This window comes from Chaetura pelagica, unplaced genomic scaffold (genome assembly GCF_000747805.2).
Source record: "Chaetura pelagica isolate M959 unplaced genomic scaffold, ChaPel_1.0 scaffold1098, whole genome shotgun sequence".
NCBI classification, from domain to species: domain Eukaryota; kingdom Metazoa; phylum Chordata; class Aves; order Apodiformes; family Apodidae; genus Chaetura; species Chaetura pelagica.
The window spans coordinates 173897-192620 of NW_009954179.1; the positions used below are offsets into that span (position 1 = coordinate 173897).

General features: G+C 39.9%; 1 protein-coding gene across 1 annotated transcript in view; it reads left to right on the plus strand.

Moving 5' to 3' along the window:
• Window positions 1-15482: 15482 nt before the first annotated feature.
• The window catches only part of ANK2 (ankyrin 2, neuronal), a 154479-nt gene continuing 151237 nt past the window's right edge, over window positions 15483-18724 (plus strand). Inside the window, exon 1 of the mRNA XM_010002856.1 lies at window positions 15483-15812. Coding sequence (XP_010001158.1) covers window positions 15483-15812 — 330 coding nt within the window. The remainder of the gene's footprint in view (window positions 15813-18724) is intronic.

Here is an 18724-nt window from a genome sequence, read left to right on the forward strand (position 1 = left end):
TGGAAAAGGTTTCCCAAACAAGTGAAAGCGGGAATAATTAATAGCCATGCACAGAGCTAGCTCTGCATTGCAGCAGGAGCTCTCCCAGGCTTAAGGAAGTACGTGCTTGGCCACCTCCCTTGTAGTTCTAAGGAAGCCCAGCCCTTAAGCCATTAGTTTTAATGTTTTATTGTCCTCCCTGTGCCTGCACTGTGGTGTTGCTGGTGGAAAGGAGGTCCTGCAGGAGCACAGCTAGGAGGGATACAGGTATTTGCAGATGTGAGGTGTCAGTACAGCTGCTGCAGGGCTGGAGGCGCCTGGGTGGCTTTGATCTCCACCGAGGGTTTGTCCCTGCAACGTTTGTTTTTAACTGCTGGTACAGTGCTTGGATGAAAACCTTAGTGTGTGTTTGCTCTCTGTGTGCTTGGTAATGTGATGAAAATAGAGGAATGACAGGAAATTCTCCAAGGGCAGTATAGGAAGAACCAAGGTATTGCTTCAACTTAGGAATATGTAGGTCATGGAAAAGGCTAATTGTAGAATCACAGAATGGTTCTGGTTGAAAAAGACCTTTCAGATCATCAAGTCCAACCATAACCTAACTCCACCAACCATTAACCTAACTGTACTAAGTCCAGTGCTTAAACCATGTTCCTCAGCACCACACCTCCAGGGGTGGTGATTCAACCACCTCCCTGGGCAGCCTGTTCAGTGTTTAATTACCCTTTCAGTGAAGAAGTTTTGTCTAATATCCAATCTAAACCTCCCCTGGTGTAACTTGAGCCATCACTTTTCTGTTAAATGCAGTGTAGGAATTTGTTAAGTCATCTGGGTGGATTTAGCAGTGCATATTCCTTCATTTCAAGCAATAAACCACCATTATTTTAAGGTCACTGCATTGCTGGAGTAACAATAATTGGTTCAGAAGCCTGAAATACAGGAAGCTGTATTTGATCCATTTAGTGTTGCTGGTCAAGCCAGCTTTAATATGCAAAGCTAATTTCACAAAACCAGACCTAGCCTCCTTCTAGAAAAGGTGTTTGAGATGGACAAGGATAATTTAGACATAGGGAGCTGTAATCAAAGGTTATAAAAGAACAACCACTTTTATAAAAACAGAGTATAATCTTAACTCGTGAAATCCCTGAAAAATTTGTTAACGATTTCAAGAGATTTGGGATTTTTCCAAAAGATTTTAAACAGGATATAATTCTCTGCATATTACATAACCATCTTAGTGCTTTGTAATTTCTAATGTAATTTGTGACCATTTGTTCAATTTCTGTAATACAGCTCTGTGGCAGAAAGAGGGATTATCTATGCTGGAAAATGATAAGTAAAAAAACCTGGAGGACCAAAATGTTCTCTAGATAAGTCTCTTGTTCATGCCCTGTCCTGTTCAAGTCACCGTGTTGTTGGCAGGAGGAGAGCTTTGATGTTTTGAAGCTATTTATAAATGTCATAGGATTCTAAAGATAATTACAAAAATAATTAGAGGTGCAGAAAGAGTTTTAAATTGGAGAGAAATTTGCAAAGGCAAATCAAATGAAGATAGTTTTTCCCAACACCAGGAGCTCAGGAGGTTCACATGCCATCACTGGAATGCCTTTTGAAGAGTGAGTGTGCTTGCTTCAGCCTTGCAGAGGAGCTTGTGCACTTCTAGCCCATTGGAACATAAATTCTAAATATTCTTCTCTGGTTTTACTTTTGAAGGTGATTTGCAGTAGTTGGGATCCATCCGATCGGTGGTCCCTTAAGTTTGCTTAGATAGCTCCATTAAGCAGTTCAGAAAGGGCTGTCTGAAATATGGTTTTCTGCCTATTTTCATTTGCAGTCTTCTCCTGGGGTATTTGTGTGGATGTTAAAAACAGGTATATCTTCATGGTTCAAAGATGATGCAGCCTCAAGTGGTGGTCACTGATTAGGCAGGAAAAAAAGCCAAACTTTTGTCTATGTGTAGATAGTTTTTGTTTGACACGTGGAATATTTCTATAGAAACCATCCTGCAGTGGACACACAAGAGTTTTTCTAGTATCTAGAAATATTGTGATTAATTTTTAAACAACACTTTTAGTCCTTTCTCAACCTAAGTGAATATTCAAAGGTGCCATGGAATTGTTGAAGGGTCTAGATGAAGAATATTGGAAAAGCATCTGAGTGATTTAAAGTATTGAAGAAATTTTGCCCACGCTTCTGTACTGCCAGTATAGTGTTAAATATGTACATCAGGGTGTAGTTTATCCTTTACATGAGCAGAATTTCTGCTCTGAAGAGTGAAAGCTTGACTTGGCAGAGATTTCTAAAGAATGACCAAGTGTTGATCGTAATGAAAGGTGTAATATGGTCCTTGTACTCCAAAGCAACAACATAGTCCTGCAAAATTAGAGCCATGGCCATTTTCTTTTCAGAGTCTGGGAGAGGGAGTTTTGGGTTTCTATTTGCAACATTTTCACTCCAAGTCTAAGAAAAAGACACACTCCTAATACTTGAGAATTGACTTTTCAGTGGCAGGCTAACATGCTTTCAATTTTAAATTATTTTTGCTTTCTTGCCTGTTCTCCTGTTCCTCCAAGTGAAACATTCCACTTTAGAAAATTGAAGCTTTTCCTCATACTGTGCTAAAACTGGCATGTTCTTCCTTGTGATGAATATTAATATTTTACTTCATTTTGTACTATATGGCTTATGGAGGGAGCTTAAGAAAAAGGGGGAAAATTCTCTGATTTAAAATGTGTGTTTAGAAATAGTACATTTAATATTTGTGTGTGGGAAAAACAAGAAAAAAGAAAGAAGGGTGTCTTGGAAACCTCTCACATACAAATGTTGGTGGCCTCACTGCTTCCAGGACTGAGGGTGCCATGGGGTTTTCCTTCTTTGATTTTTGTCCTTCACAGTCCTTCAGTGCAAAGGGGTGTTGGAGCAGGGAGTGAGAGAGGAGCTGAGCCTATTGCAATCCCAAGGCAAAGGTCAGGTTGAGTTCTGGTGGGTGCTGGAGGAGGCTTAAAGAGAAGGGATAAGAATAGCCAAATATTCAGTTAATAAGACAGCTGCTTCCCATGTGTGTGGTGTTGATACCCTCCCATTAATGAGTCATCTTTGCAGCAATAAAAGAAGAATTTCCTTTGTCACTTTGAGTGCAGCAGGGCTTCTCAGAAGGCTCTCACAGGATCCTGAGGTCTTTCACTGAATACTAATTTTGCCTGGGGAACATTAACTTCTTCCATGTATTTTATTATAAAAATTACTTTGGTTTAGAGTATCATTGCACAATATATGTATTTTTACTTACCTAGGGGTTTTTTTCAGCTGAAATTTAGATATATATATATTTTTTTCTGTTATTTTTACTCATTCTGAATGTAAAATGAAAATTCAAGTGTAGAATGGCTGATGGGATTTGGGGCTCTGTCAGTGACCTCCTTCATGACCTGAAGCTGAGGTCTGAACCTGGCTCAAGTTTGCTTTCCTTGCATGTAAACTGGAAATAATTGCACCACTTCTGCTTTGCAATACAATTAATACTAAGGCAAGTATTACATTTGTGTTAGATTGTTTATAAATATTTATTGTTATTGACTTCTACAAGACATTTTGCTTAGAAAAGTTCTGCTTTACCAGAAATCTGGCAAATGGGGACTTGTCAAACTTTTTAGACATATTCACATCTACTGTTTCACTTTATCACTGTTGATAGAGGTTATTATACTACTGATTTATAGTCGTTTATATTTCAAATATAGAACATATTGTGCTTTTGTTCTGGAAGACTGAGTTCCTGAAGGTACAAGTCTCATAGGGAAGAATATGTTCAGTGCAGTATTCCACAAAACAGGGAGATGCTCCAAGTGAGATGGGAATATTGGTTTCTCTTCTCTATTTTTGTTATGGGTTTTTTTTTTCTATTTTTGTTTTTAATTGAGTGTGCTCTGAGGTAGCAGGGAAAATTATAAAGCACAATACCAACCTATTTTCTTAGCCAACAAAGTACAGGCTTATCAATGTTTCTGTCAGTAAGCACTTAAATAAAGAAGTCCGTGGGACTTCCCTGCTCAGGCTGGTTGCAAGAAGGAGTGCTGCTCCCTGAAAAGAAGGATAACAAGAGTCTGGTCTAGGTAAACTGGGATACATTTTTGACTCTGCGTATTAACAACTGCACTTGTCCATTGTGTGCAATTGAAATGTTTTGTATCCCTGTCCTATTTGGTGTTACAGAGGTCCTGTCAGAGAGAGAAGCTGGAAGTGCAAAGTTGCAAGAAGGAGTTGGAGAGGGGAGAGGTTTCTGGAAGCTTGTGACCTACTTTCCATCCTTTAATTGTCTCTGGGCCAAGTTTTGTTGCTCAGTCATGGAGTCCAAATACATGAGCTATAGTAGTGGTAGAACAGGGCTGGAGAGAAGCAATACAGGTGTGGAAAGATGCTCCAGAGTGTAAGAGTGTGGGATGGATGTCGTGAGGGACATAACTCTCCGTTGCTTGGCTGGAGTCACACTGCCTGCCCTGACTCCAGCCACCTGTATATTGGAGTTGTGGGGCTTTAGGGGTGGGCAGGGGAGAGGTCATGGCTAAGGGTTTCCTCAGTTCCTGGGGACACTGTAGGCTATATAGGATCATTCAGTAACATAATTTATTTGGCGATGGTCAAATATTGCAGTTACAATTTAACATGGAATTCAAAATGCTCCTAGCACTTTTCTTGCCATAGGGGGTTTTAGTTTTGAAAGAAAAACACTGGCTTTGTGAAAGGTGCATTTGTAAATTTTACTGTTTCTTGCTGGCAGTAAATCTCACTGTAACATCTGATTTTGGTTATGTCCTATTTATTGAAACTATAACCCAAACATGATCCCTCAAGGACAGCACTGTGAAGGTAGCACAGATTTTTATATATATTCATTTTAAGATCTGCAGACTCAGTTTGACCAAACGTAATAGTGGTGAATCTGGAGGACAGAAATGTTGACTTAGAAGTCAAGTCCAGTTTTGAAGAAAGCTCATGCAAAGTGATGCACTTGGTGCGTATCCAAGATAAAGAACTGGACTTCAGTTCAGTTATTCCCCTCTCTGACAAATAGTTTAAATGTTTGCCCATGTTTAAGGTAAGGTTTTGAGGTAACCCAGTTCTTGGGTGGATCCTTCCAGGAAGAAAGAGGTTGCATGTTCCCCTACATAGCTTATGGCCTCCAGGCAAGCCAGATGAGCATTTCTCATCAGATATTAGAATATTAGACAGAGAAGGGGGGTAGCTCAGGTTTGCAACACAACTGACAAAGCTGTACATCAAAACCTGTTATTTTATGTAGCAAGATGATCCCTAGAGAAGAACTTGGAAAGTACATTAAATAGGATCACCATAAAATATACCTGTTTTATAGTGTCCTTCTCCAGAGGCTGCCACCACCCTTAGCCAGGGGTCTGCTTAATGAATCTTCATCATAGTAAATGTAGTATTGACATTTGGGGGTTTGTTGCTCCATTGAGACCCAATTGTTTGTCTCTTTCTTACATGTTTGTTCCTTACAAAAATGCAAAGTCCTTCTTAAAACCTTGGGTATTTAAACTTCTGTTCAATAGTCACAGTATGTGCCCTGTTCCTTTTGTGCAGCTCACAGCAGCCTGGTTAGTGGCAGCTGAGGAAAGTTTATAGTGTTCTCAGGACTCCTGTGGAAATAAACTTACTGGTTTTGTTGTGCCTTCTTTGACCCTCTTTACTTTATAGACATTACTGGTTTTAACAGTCTTGACAGAACACAGTACACACAGATTTGTCTTTTGTCAGTTGTTCACGATCAGGCTCACCCTACCAATTTTAAATGTATACATAATTCAGAATGACCACAGATTTTCTAGGAGGAAAGTTAGGTTAAAGAGGATACACTTTTCAGTATGTCCTTTGGTGTTCCTATCCATTGTATGGAGGTTGGGTGTTGTTTTTTTTTCCCTTGGTGGCACTTGTAACTAACAGATAAACTGTGTAAAGATGTGTTTTCAATCACAAGATCTCAAAATGTAGGTTTAGAACTGTGCTTATGGCTGCAGTAATGAAAGTTTATTCAGTTTCATAGCATACTTGTTTGTTTTTCATCCCTTGTTGGGATGATTTATATAACTATAAGGTGCAAATTGTTGTTTGTATACAGAAACCAAATTTCTTGATTGTTCTCTGTTAAGAAACTTGATGATAGGGAACTGCTTTGGGAAGACTGTCATCTTTTATCATCTGTTACAAACTACTTCAATGAGGGGAAAGAAAAAAATGTTAGATAGGAGTGATATAAACCCAAGCTTTCAGATCCTGTTTGTTGACATGCCATGAGGACAGCATTTAACTTTTCCTTTCATGACTCACCCGTTCTTCAAAGACTGGAAGAATAAGCCCTTTAGAGTTTGCTCCAAAGGGGATGTCTTTTCATCTACACAGAAGCCTTGTCAACTCCTTAAAGCCAGAGATTGGGAGTCAGTGATACTGGATTTGGGTTTGTTTCTTCCAGTGGGCTGGTGGTGTGGTTAGTTGAGCACTATCAGATAAGCTGTGATATTGCAGAATAGAAAAATTACACTGGTTTATGGGTGTAGTTCAGCTAAATCATAGTTCATTTTTCACAGCCAAGTTGTTTTCAACATCTCTACAGGTATATTCACTGAGTGTGTGCATACATATATATACACAGCAGTGTGTGCTGACTTGGATTAGTGTGTGAAACAGGAGGGATTAGATATTCTTTTCTTTCAGTGGAACTAACTGTACTCTTTTAAAATTCTAGTTTAACCATAAAGAGCAATTTACTAAAACAAATAGGTCAATATTTAGCATAAAAGCATTTTTGTATGCAGATGAGTAGAAGCACTTGTCATACCACATGTATTGAGTGGGCCCTGAGACAATAGATGGGCACAAGATGCAAAATAAAGAAACTAAGTAAGTAAACTACTGGTATGTACTTAAAACCTATGCAATTATGTAGCTCAAACCCCATTAATTACTACTGGAGAGTAAAAGAATCAGGGGTATAATGCCAACAAAACCCACATAACTCTGAGAATTCCCTTAGAATATGCTTCTTTTTTTTCCCTTTAATTGATACAGAAATGGAAAATAATGTTGCATATAAGTTACATCTGATGCTCTTTTGTTTTTTTTTTGTACTTATGCTGATAGGTGACACTGAAACCTGTGTTTCTGTATTCTTTTTTCAGTCTCTTGGAGCATTTCTTAGGTATTGAAATCCTCAGTCTACTTCTTTCTAGTACCAGAATGTATGTGCAATTGAGACAAGAGGATACTTCTTTACCCAGTAATTTTATGCTGTATTTAGAAATAATAGTTTTACAAAGGCATAAATTCAAACTGCATTTAATATTAACATTAATTATGTTGTGGTGGTTGGTGTTGGTGGTGTTGTCGTCCCAGCATTTTACAAATAAATTGATTTCCCTAGTACCACAAAAGGTCTAGTAGGACCATATAACTTCCAGTTACCAGCCATGACATTTTGCAGGTGTCAGACTATGAGGAGGTTTTGTCATCCTGCCCAGGACAGTGCTCCAGGGAAGAGAAAAGTTTAGTTACAGAGCCTTTTTCTCTTTGAAGTTTCAGTGCAGAAGTATTCAAAGCTTGTGCTAAGGTAACTTTTTAAGGAAGAGAACCCCAAACTGTTTTAAAACAGCACTGTTGTTTTCAGCATAAAGTGACATTTAATACGAGGAAATTTATCAGAACCTGCACTTTTTTTTGTGTTCCAGATAAAAGATTCAGTGCTATTTAATGTACAAGCAGCATTTCTTAAAGCATATTCACTCTTTCTCTTCCTTGCATGTTAGATTAGCTTATTAACAAAGTATTAAAACTCAGAGCTAAGCAGTTACCCTTGTCTCTGTTTCATATTTCTGTTTTGTTCCATTTTTTAAAAACTAATACAACTATTGCTTCCTGCTACCAGCATTGCAGGTAGCACTGCTGCATAGCCACAAAATAGAAGGATAATTGATGTTGAGACAGGAGATCATTTCGACTTCAATAAATGTTGGGCATCAGCCTGAATAAAGTCCATTTTACTGAATGTCACTGAATGGCAAGATGTTTTGGAAAGGAAGAATAATATATTCAACTTTTAACCTTTCATTCCTCATTGAATTAACTGATCATTTTAAACTACAGTAAAGCAAAAAATGCATCATGTAGAAAACTATACTATGTGTGTTCTATGTGTATGAGACATGCTATCTTTTATGTTATATATGGAATATATTTCCCCCCACAGACTGATTTTGCATGAAAATATCTAAGTTTTTTTCTTTGAAAGTTGTATAAAATTTGTAAGAACTCCAACAGAAGTGACAGCTTTGGAAGCATGTAGGAAGAGGGTCAGTGGAATGTGTCTCCTGACACAATGGTCTGCAGTGGGACTGTTTCTCTTCTGTCTGTATTTCAACAAGGATTTAGGAGGCTGGGATTCTCTGAGAGTCAGCAGTGATCTCCTGCTGATGTATTCAAAAGACAAGATAGGATTATTATTTTGGAGAAGAGGATTGAGGCCTTCCTTGGAGATTCCAAGTTCTAAAGAAGATAGCTTACAAATCCTACAAGATGGCTTAAAGCAGAATCACTATCCCTTCGTGTTAAGGAACAAAAATTAGAGCTAATCAGGATATTTGATTTCCATTTAGAACCGAACTGCCTAATGCAAATAGGTACCAATTAGAGCTTATTGCCACAGAGGAATATAGAAATATGAAGTTCTCAAAGTACATTTTATTGAATAGAAAAAAACCACAACAACCACCAGCTGTTTTGGGCAGAAGAAATGACAACATAATTGCTAGTTGTGTTGGCGTGGGTGGGTCTGATCTGCATTCATAAACCTTTCCCCTGAGATTCATGCTTTGGGTGCAGCAAAAGCTTTCCTGCCTCACTGCTCTGAGGTCCCCACTTCCACTGAGGTCCCTCAGTGTTCATCACAGGGAAGCTGGGCTTGCAAAACTACATCGATCCAAATGCTCCTCTGTGTTTGCCAAGTGCTGCAAGTGCCTCTGAGGCTCCATCTTTTCCTGCATGTGCCATGTTTATGCTGAGTAGCATACGAGTGCATTTTTAAAATGTGCAATTACAGCTGTAATTGTATAACGTAACTACTTTTCTGTGTGTATCAGCAAATACAAAGATTGCTCCAGGTTGAAAGGGCTTCCTTCAGTCTGCAAAACAAGGGTGGCAAAAAAGTCCACAAGAAGAACGTGGTTCTGCATTTGAGTTGAAATCAAGCAGGTTTTAATTTCATAATTCACAGTCGTGCTTAGATTCCAGCTGAAGAACTGCCCATACAGTCCTGCAGGTGTCCTTGCCCTTGCTTGAGAAAACAATGGTCAGCAAATTATCTGATGGTGAAGAACAACAGATACAATTATATTGAACACTTCTCCTCCCAGACTTTGGAAGTTAGCCACAAATGCTGCAAGTTTTATGATCAGTCAACAATCCTTGTCAATGGTCCCAGTGTTCAGTGTTATAAACATATATTAACATATATTAACATCTGTTATAAACATATATTAACACGTATGTACATTTCCATGAGTGGTGTTCTTTGGAAAGTGGACAACTGAAGCAGGCCTGAGAAAGGAAAAAAAGACCAACTGTAATTTTGATGAGGAAAGTATGTATGTGATAGGTAAACTGCTGTGCCTGAGGGGACTTCTCTAGGGAAATTAACTTTATTTCTAATTATCTCAGTATTCCTATGAGATGCTTTCCCCCTTGGTGAATCAGTATGAAAACAAGCATGAAGTAAATGAGTCTGGTCTGAATTACAGGAACACTAATGGTTTACTTAATATTGTATTTCTAGAGATTACTTTTTAAAAAAAGATTGATACTAGAAGGAAAGGGTTACCTGTGGCATGTGCTTGCACTCTAAGCAGTATATGAATGGTGTGTTGGGCAGTAGGCTGTATGTCTGAATTGGAGTTTTCTGCTCTTTGATTTTCCTTTTGCTTTTGAATTTTTGTTTCCTGTGTTTTATCTGTGGAATGATGGGGGCTCAGCTGTTTTGTGGCTGGAGGAAGGTCCTTTTTCCCCCCAGGGAGCCATAAGTATTTCAGAATAACAGAGATCGTGTGTCTGTGTATATACATATATTTAATTTTATATTATATACTACTTTGTTTAAAGCATTCCTATCCATGAAACCATCTTTTTCCCAATTCTGTCACATCTGTGCCCCTTCACTACTGCAGGATCTGTAGCTGTGGTGATTAAAACCCAGGTTATCTGGTTGCTCACTCTCACAGGGATAGAAAACATATGGTGCTACTTGGATTAAGAGCTCCTCGTCGCTGTCTGGAGAGGATTGTTCTTGCTTTATGTGTTGAACGATTCAGCATGGAAAGCATAAGCAAATGATTTGTCCTCTTCAAAATGGCTCCAAATAGATTTTTGCAATTGATTGGACTCAAGTTACTTACACTCAAAGGATTTGCTGCTAGGCCCTCTGTAGCAGACAACTGGCTCTTAAAGGGGTTTTGGGGGTTACTTGTTGTGGCCTGCTTGACCAATATACAGGAGACAGCGGAAGAAAGAAAAGGTTGAATTTTCAGGAAATAATGATCACACAGGTGCCATTATTGTAAAACATGAAGGGAGCATGAATTATATAAAGGCTTAAATCTTTATAAGTTTATAACCTGCGTGAGCTCAAGATCTGACCCAAAATAATTGCCAGAAACAAGTGAGCAATGTTGTACTTTGATTTTCCAGTGTTCCACTTTACTTTTACTCTTCTCCCAGAAATATGCAGGTCCAAGTACAGTATCTTTTTCACTTTTTTTTTCCTTAATTACTATGTTTAAGCATAAAAACATAAAAGGAAATACCTCTTTGGGGAAAGAATCCACAATAATAAGTTTGGATATTTACATCACTAACAATATAGAGGTTGTGATTCATCTTGATACTTGGAACTCTTTCTTGATTCTTTTGTTTTCTTTTGCAGCACCAAATGTTTTTCCAGTCCCTTCTGAATTGTTATTTTAGCTACTGTGCTACGTTAGGGCATAATTGAAACCTCTCCTCACAAAACAATCTTGAATAGTGATAGTGGAAAAGTCTAAAGAAGCATCCTTCGTGGCAGCAGAGCAGTTTTGCCTTTGGTGCTGCATACCTGGGGGTGTGTGACTGTCCCTAGTCCTGTTTCATCTTACAAGACACAGGCTTTGCCATTCCTGGGCTGATGCACAGTATCCCACAAAAGGTACCCTCCTCTGGAGATAACATGACAGCTTTGATTTCACTGCTTCTCACTTACTAGTCTTTGAGCTCTGAGCTGACATTTTGCAAGCAGCAGCAAATCAATGTCTTTGCTCTGTTTTCCAGTAGTAGGAAAGTTAAAGTATTTAGCAGTGACTGCTTCTACTACAAGCATCTTTGGAAAAGTAAAACCAGAAACTGGTGACAGAAGAAATACTGTAATGGGGATAGTAAGTTCTGGTGGGTGATGACATTATAAGCACTATGTGTTTAGTTTTATTCTTGATGGTATTATGAAGCATAATGAATTCATAAGGAGGATGAAAGTGTAATGTTACATATGCAAAAATGTTATTTCAATATTATTTATTCTCTAACATTCATCTTTTAGCTAGTGAGGCCTCTTATTTTTTCACTCAGTGGTTTATATGATCTTGGACAATACCATCTGTGTTGAACTTTGGGGTTTGCCTTCGGTTTTTACTTTATAGGGCTTTCCAAGTGTTTTACATCTGTATTTTGCCCTTAGACTAAGGTCAATATTTTCACATATGGCAGGCTGCACAGAAACCAGAGCATAACAAGAATGACAAATACCTGCTGGTGTTTGCTGACTGAAGGAGCTGGTAGTTGTTTTGTCAGGAGCTGTTTCATGCTAACATTTAAACTGAGCCAGGTACATATCTGAAAAATATTTCTCAAATGTCTGATGCTTTACAGGCACTATATAACATGCCAGACCTCATTTCTGTCACAAAACAACATGGGGGCATTCTGATCAAGTTTAAAAATGAATTTTGTTACTCAACTGTATTTAATTTTATCCACAGCTGTATCTCTTCTAAAAGTCATGTCTAGGAAAACTGTTTAAAGATGTAAAAAATAGAACAAAATAAGGCTTCTGCAAATGTGCTTAGTGGCTGGTTGCATGAAATGTGAAGGGATGTGTTGCTGTCCTTAATGGGAAAGATCTTGCAAGATGCAAATCCCAGCAGTCTGCTGTGGACTTTGCCTGGTGGTGTCTGTGCTGGCTTTGTGCAGCTGCCAAGCTGATCACCAGAACTACTGCAGGCTTAGAAAGGGTCCAGGTGATGGAACTAGAGTGTTTCCCAAAGCTTATAGCATGATTTGAAACCGAGAAGGCAGGTGATTGTAGCCTTGATATAGTTCTATATTGTTTGCAGAGGGCCCATTCTACTAGTAATGGTCTCCACCAAGGATGTGAACTCACTGGTCTGTGTTCTGATCACTTTGTGTTTTAATTTGGGAGTACAAAAGTCAAAAACTTTGCAAGAGAATGACAAGAAAAGTTGCCCAGAGAAAATTCCCGTAAGGATAGAATTCTAATGAAGGAGTTATAAGGAGCCACCACAGTGCTAAGAATGATGCCAGGAGAAAGAGGGGTGCTCTGAAATGGTGGTGAAGCAGAGTAGTTTTGTGGCAATTTTCAACAAATGAACTAGGGCAATCCCTTGGTTGATCTTACTAGTACCACAATTCTTCCCCATTTTCACAGTGTCAAACAGATTTCCATATATGAAAACTCAAACTCAGAAGTTTATTTATTGGCCAAGGACAAAGAAAGTTAGATATGCAGGTAACTTGGATTCAACTCAGGCAGGCAGAGTGGGTAGAACTGGATTTCTGACAGAATGGCATTACCAGGATGTTTCACTTTAAAACTGAAAATCCTGATGCAATTATCTTTGATGCTCTAAGAGGGTAACTTTGGGGAAAACCTGCCAAGAGGAAAGAACCAGTTTGTACTTACCACAAGCACTGAGGCAAACTGAAAACACTCAGAATGAAGCACAATGTGATTTTCTTTTTTTCCCCACAAGAGCAGGAGGGTTGTACACATGGTTAAGGTGTGAGTGCATGGCACAGGCTGGAGCAAAAAGGTGGGTTTCTGGGCTACTGAGTTCCTCTCATGTTTCCCCTATAGTATCAACATTTGGGGAACAAGAGGGATCCCCTCTCACTCAGCTGCTTGTTGTCCTAGCACCAACCCTTCAGGGTAGTGTTCAAGATGCTCTGCCCACTTTCTTACCAAGCACTTCAAAGTGCTTCTGAAGGTTTTCTGGTGAAGGGAGGAATTCAGGTTTGGAGTTGCTTCTGGTGAAGGGAGGAATTCAGGTTTGGAGTTAGTGTTGCAGAAAGGTCTGTTGTGCTGCTGAGGAGTAGAAGCATGGGAAAACAAATGAATTCAGTGAATTACCCCCAGGAAGTTGTTAAAAAAGGTTCTGCTCCCCAAGAAGAGATGTAAGCTTGTGACTTCAGAGCAGTTTTGGTGGTGTAAGAAGGAGCAGACTGATTTTTCTGTACCAAGAGGACTGGGACACTGGGTGTGAGTTACATGCCTGAAAGCCACGTCTTTGTGTTTGAGTTTCTTCACTGCTGCCTGATGGGATGGATTTGCAGCCCAAACAGCAACAGAAAAAAGAGCATGGGAACATACAAAGATACTGCAACCACAAAGGCTTTGCATCCTGCATCATAAAACATATGTTTTGTGAGAATATAGTGTCCTAACTAAGTCTGGCAGAACATGAACGTGTTTGCTTGCTGAGTAATTTGCCCTAATGACTTTGAATCTTTTGTACAAACAACAGTAATATTGTTAAAAGGCTCTGGCAGAAAGCTTATCCATTGCTCTCCAGCAGATGTCTACACAGATTGTTGCTTTCTGCAAGCATTATTCCAAAGGAATGCATGCTTCTTGGGTTTTGCCACCCTTTCCCCCTGAGCTGATGCTTTGTTTCACTCTATTCTGTGTTTCCTAGTAAGTTCATTTCACATGAAGTAGATTGCTCTATCCAAGGGTTTTTAGTTCCTGTTTATTTGGAACTTTGGTTATGTGAGTGTTGGTCAAGTCAAGCATTTGGTGGGATTCCCTCTTGCATCATTTTATTTTTATAACTACCTGAAGCAGTTATACCAAAAGCTTAATTTATTTTGTGTGTGCATCTACCCAGCATGATTTCATGCTTGTTACACATCACAGTGCCTGAGGCTTTTCCAGGGAGCTGAGTGGTCCCAGCCTGAAGCCTTCATCAGTCAAGGAAAAATTATTTAAACCTACCTTATGGTAATTAACACAAAAGAGAACCCTTCACTGATCAATACTCCTGAAATGGGGCTGGGGACAGCTTGCTCTGGCTGACTGTAGCTGGCTCTGCTCTGAAGGGGAGCTGGGTGGGAATTGATAGGATGCTAAGGACAGCAGCTGCCTGCTGGAGTGTAGGGCACTACTGGCAATAGTTTGAAACCCTAAGGAGAAAAGTGTTGGCTACATGTTACAGTTCTCTGAGGATCACTCTGTTTCTGAGGAATTTGGGCCTTCCTTCTTCAGATACCTGCTCAGCTCCACTGCAGGGCTGGCAAGTGTTTCTGTTCTGTGGAACTCTGTTACCTGCAGGCAGCCTGTCCTCCCCACCACCTCTGTGACCCTCAGCTAACTTTGTAAGGTTTGGGTTTGTGTTTTTTTGGTTTGTTGGGGCTTTTTTTGGGGTGTTTGTTTGTTTGTTTACATTCTGCAGTGAGCCTCTTCTAAGGATAATGGGTGGATTCCACAGCACAGGCCTCAAAATTATTTTTATCCTACTGAGTGCAATTATGAGAACCCACTCACACCTAGAGGGAATGTCCTTATTATCAGTGTTGGTGGGTTATTTGCTTGCTTTTGTTTGTTCTTCTTCTTAATAATTACTGTGCTAGCTGAAAAAAGAAACACAACCCAACCCTAAACCAAAACAGCAATAAAAAAACCCCAAAGCAAGATCAGACGATGACACAGACAAGAGTGATCTTGCAGCAGAAGTTGTCCTTTTTGGATACATCTGAGCTCCTCTGAGATCACACCCAGGGGATCTATCAGTTCCAAAAGCAAGTCCATCACAGCTACTACCTGCACAAACGTGAAACACCACGTGAATCCCAGGAACGAAACGGCCGCGGAATCTGTAACTGATCCATTTTGCATGAATTCTCTCTTTGAGCCGGAACTTCGGAAGGCATTCCCAACATTCTGCAGTGCAGAGCTTTATGTCAACCCAGTGGGGTGGAGAGTGGGAGGCAAACAGCCCCAACCACCCAGGGGGAAGCTCAGTAACCCTCCCGTCCGGAGGCGTCTCAGGCAGCAGGACGTGAAGGTGCCGCGCTGGGCACTGGGAGCTGCTCCCACCCCCCAGCCAGCCCACCCCGGCACCATTGACATGCATAGCTGGCCTGGTAGGTGTAAAAATAGCTGGGCAGTGCCTGAATTGGACATGGTCGCTGCCTGCTGTCTGCAGCTGCTGGGGTTTCGGGTTCTCTGTGACACAGGAGGGCTCGGGGAAGGGAGCCTGGCACGAGTGGCCGGGGAGCGGAGCCCAGGCGGGATCCTCCTCCTGGCTGTCCAAGTGCCAGGAACCCTCTGTGGAGTGAGGGCCATCCTGCTGGTGGGAGTGAGCAGAAGAAGGGCTATGGGCAATGCACCGATTTGCCAGGCTTGTCATTCAGAGAAGGGTTTAAGAGCACAAGGGAACATACAGGATTTGGATAAAACCCCTGACTATTACGGATGCAACAGTGAAGAAAGTAAAGATCCTGAAGCCCTGGTAAGTCTTGGCTGGCAAGAGCCAGGAATCCAAAGGAGACATAAAGATGAGGGGTTTGCATGTTAGATTTGAAAAAGATGTCTCTGCTCAGCCTGAATCTTACTCAGTAGTTTGCAATATTAAGAGATCTGCTCAATGTGTCCATGTTCAAGCTTTGCTTTTGCTGTTTGTGACTGTAATTAAAAAGCAGCTGTCATTAAGCTGTGCAGTCCCTTCAAAGTATTGCCAGCTACCAAGAGGCTGAGGTACACGGTGAGAGAACACCATCAGTGGAACAAATCCTGCCAGTGAATGGATGGAATAATGACCCTACTTTACACGGCTGCTATCAATGATCCTGCATCCATCACTCTCAAAACTTGAACTCAGTAACATTTTTTTAAAATCTGTTGTCTGTCCAGTCCATGATATTATTTTCTGTGGTTGTGGTAGAGACAGAGCCCTGCAGATCTTTAGGCAGATGAGGGTTACAGTGAGTGGAACCAGTGGGTTTAGACACACAGGCAGTGATTGAGTGATTGTAAAGGTGATGTCATCTTTTGCTCTACAAACCTGAAGAAAATAATACAGAAGAAAACTTGTATAATCTCTATGACAAATGAAGTGCCCCCTTCCCTTCCCCCCACTCAGAAATTTCATTATTAAATGGTTATTTTATTCACAGTTGGCAAAGAAAAGAGGTAGTGTCAAAACTTCTGGCAGAGCAGGAAGATCAGAAAACCCTTAATGCTGATAATGTCCAAATATTATGTCTAAAATGAAATTGTTCTCAGGTCAATATTACACTTTGTGCTTCCATGAGTTATTGCAGTGCATTATAGCATTAGAGGAAATGGAGTTGAGATGTGTTACAGCATTCCTAAGGGAAGAGAAGACCAAAGGCTCACAAGAAGTCCTGCCTTGTCCTAGAAAATAATGTCTATGCTGTCTTGGTTTTGTGCTAGGAAGTTTTATGGCTGAAGTTTTCAGTCCCAGTTCTACTGCTTATTTCACTGACAGCACAGTTGGGCCAGGTCTTTAGAAATACAGCTTTCTTTGAGCTAAAACATGGAATTAAACTATGTCTTTGAGCTTTCAGACTTTGGGGTTTTTTTCCTTCCCACCAAGCAGTTTTTGGTTGAACTGACAAATGAGCTCCAACATTTCTGATGGCAAAAGTGAAGTCAGGGGGAGGGATGATGCAGGCAGGAGCAGGGGGGACAGGCCCACTTCCATTGCTGTCTGGGGGATTTCACCAGGTGTGACAGTGTTGCCTGAAGCTGTTAGCAAATGTCTGGAGGTTCCATGTGACACAAATAAGCAAATGCTGAAACAATTCTCTCTGGCTGTGCAGTCTCCAGGCTGCCCTTCTGCATAAGGTCAGGGCTTTGAGGAGGCAGGAGCCAGCCAATTCCAGCAGCATGTGATCTTGGAGGGATTTTTTTTTCCCCCTTTTTTTTCTTTTTTTTTTTTCTTTTTCTCTGGATAGTTTTCAGGCAGCTTTTTCATAGCAGGCAAAGATCAGGCACTCTGATAATGTCTTTAATACATTCAGTCATAAGATCTCAGCTTTATAGGGCTCTGGCAGGGACTGACAAAGTTGCTTTGCAGTATTTGTCTTGATTCAGATGTTACAGTGCTTGGAGGATTACTGGAAAAATTAGAAAATTGGAAAAAAATTGCTGTAAAAAAGAAAAATTCCTGTCTTTTCCTATGAAACTGAATGGTATTATTTATTATTGTTATTGTTGTTATTATATCTCATTGTATGCATTTAGCATTGTGATTCCTTATGAAATGCTTAAAATAAATCAAAAAGATATCTGCACATTAGAAATGCCAGCAAAATTTTGTCCTGAAAGAGGAAAATAGTATTTTGCTTCTTTCCCCCAAACAGGAATACAGTGCCCAGCACAATATTAGCTGTACACTCCCTATTCTATACATCTTGCTGGTTTATGAGGAAGGGCACCCATCAAGCTGGATGTGATGACTCTGTGAATCTTGTACAAGATACAAGGCTCAGCATAACTCAGTTGGTATTCAGCCAACTCAAATGGCAAAATTGCTTTGCCTAATCTCATATTTTCTAAGCTAAAATGAAACACAGCCTGCTGTGTCAGGTCCATCTTGCTGAAGAAATCAGGAGGGTATTGGTTTGACTATCTGGAATTGTCTCAGTAATGCCAAATAACTTCCTAAAATGGGGAGTCAAATTTTGATACTGTGTTCATAGTTGAAATAACAGTAGCATTAAAAAAAATAATCAACAAAATATTTAATAATCCTGTGTTATAGATTGAATTATTTTCTTCTTATGTGCTGAAACAAAGACATCTCAGATGAGAAAACACCTTGAATTAGAGGTGTAGCTTTTATACAGGTAAAGTTATATGCAGCTGGTTCCTCTGCTGCCCAGAGCTGAATTGCTGGAAACTTAGGCTCAGGATTCCAGGAGTTTTATTTTTATAGGTAGTATTCAGCTGGGAATTAAGGGGAAACAATGGGTGCTTAATATAATGACCCATATACAACAGCAAACGTTGCAGTTCATGAAGAGAAGGGGTTTGCATGCTTTAAAAATGCTTCAAGTGTAACACCTCAGTTGATTAATAAGATAAATTAATGTGAAGAGAGAAAAGGAAATTATCTGTACTGGGTATGATGTTACTTGCATGAATCCTATCAAAAAAAACCAACTCCTAAATGAAACCTGGTTTCTTTCCACAATGGAAAAACTTAAATTTTTTTAATTTATTACTTTAGTATCTATTTTACTTTTCTGGACAAGTAAGGTCTTTATCATGAGTCTTGCTGGCCAGAACTGGCACTGAATTAGAAAGTGCTGCATTTCAGTAACACCCCTTTGTTTGCATCTATTTTAGTCCATCTCAAAGGGTAATGGAATAATTGTTTTCCTGTTTATGGGACCA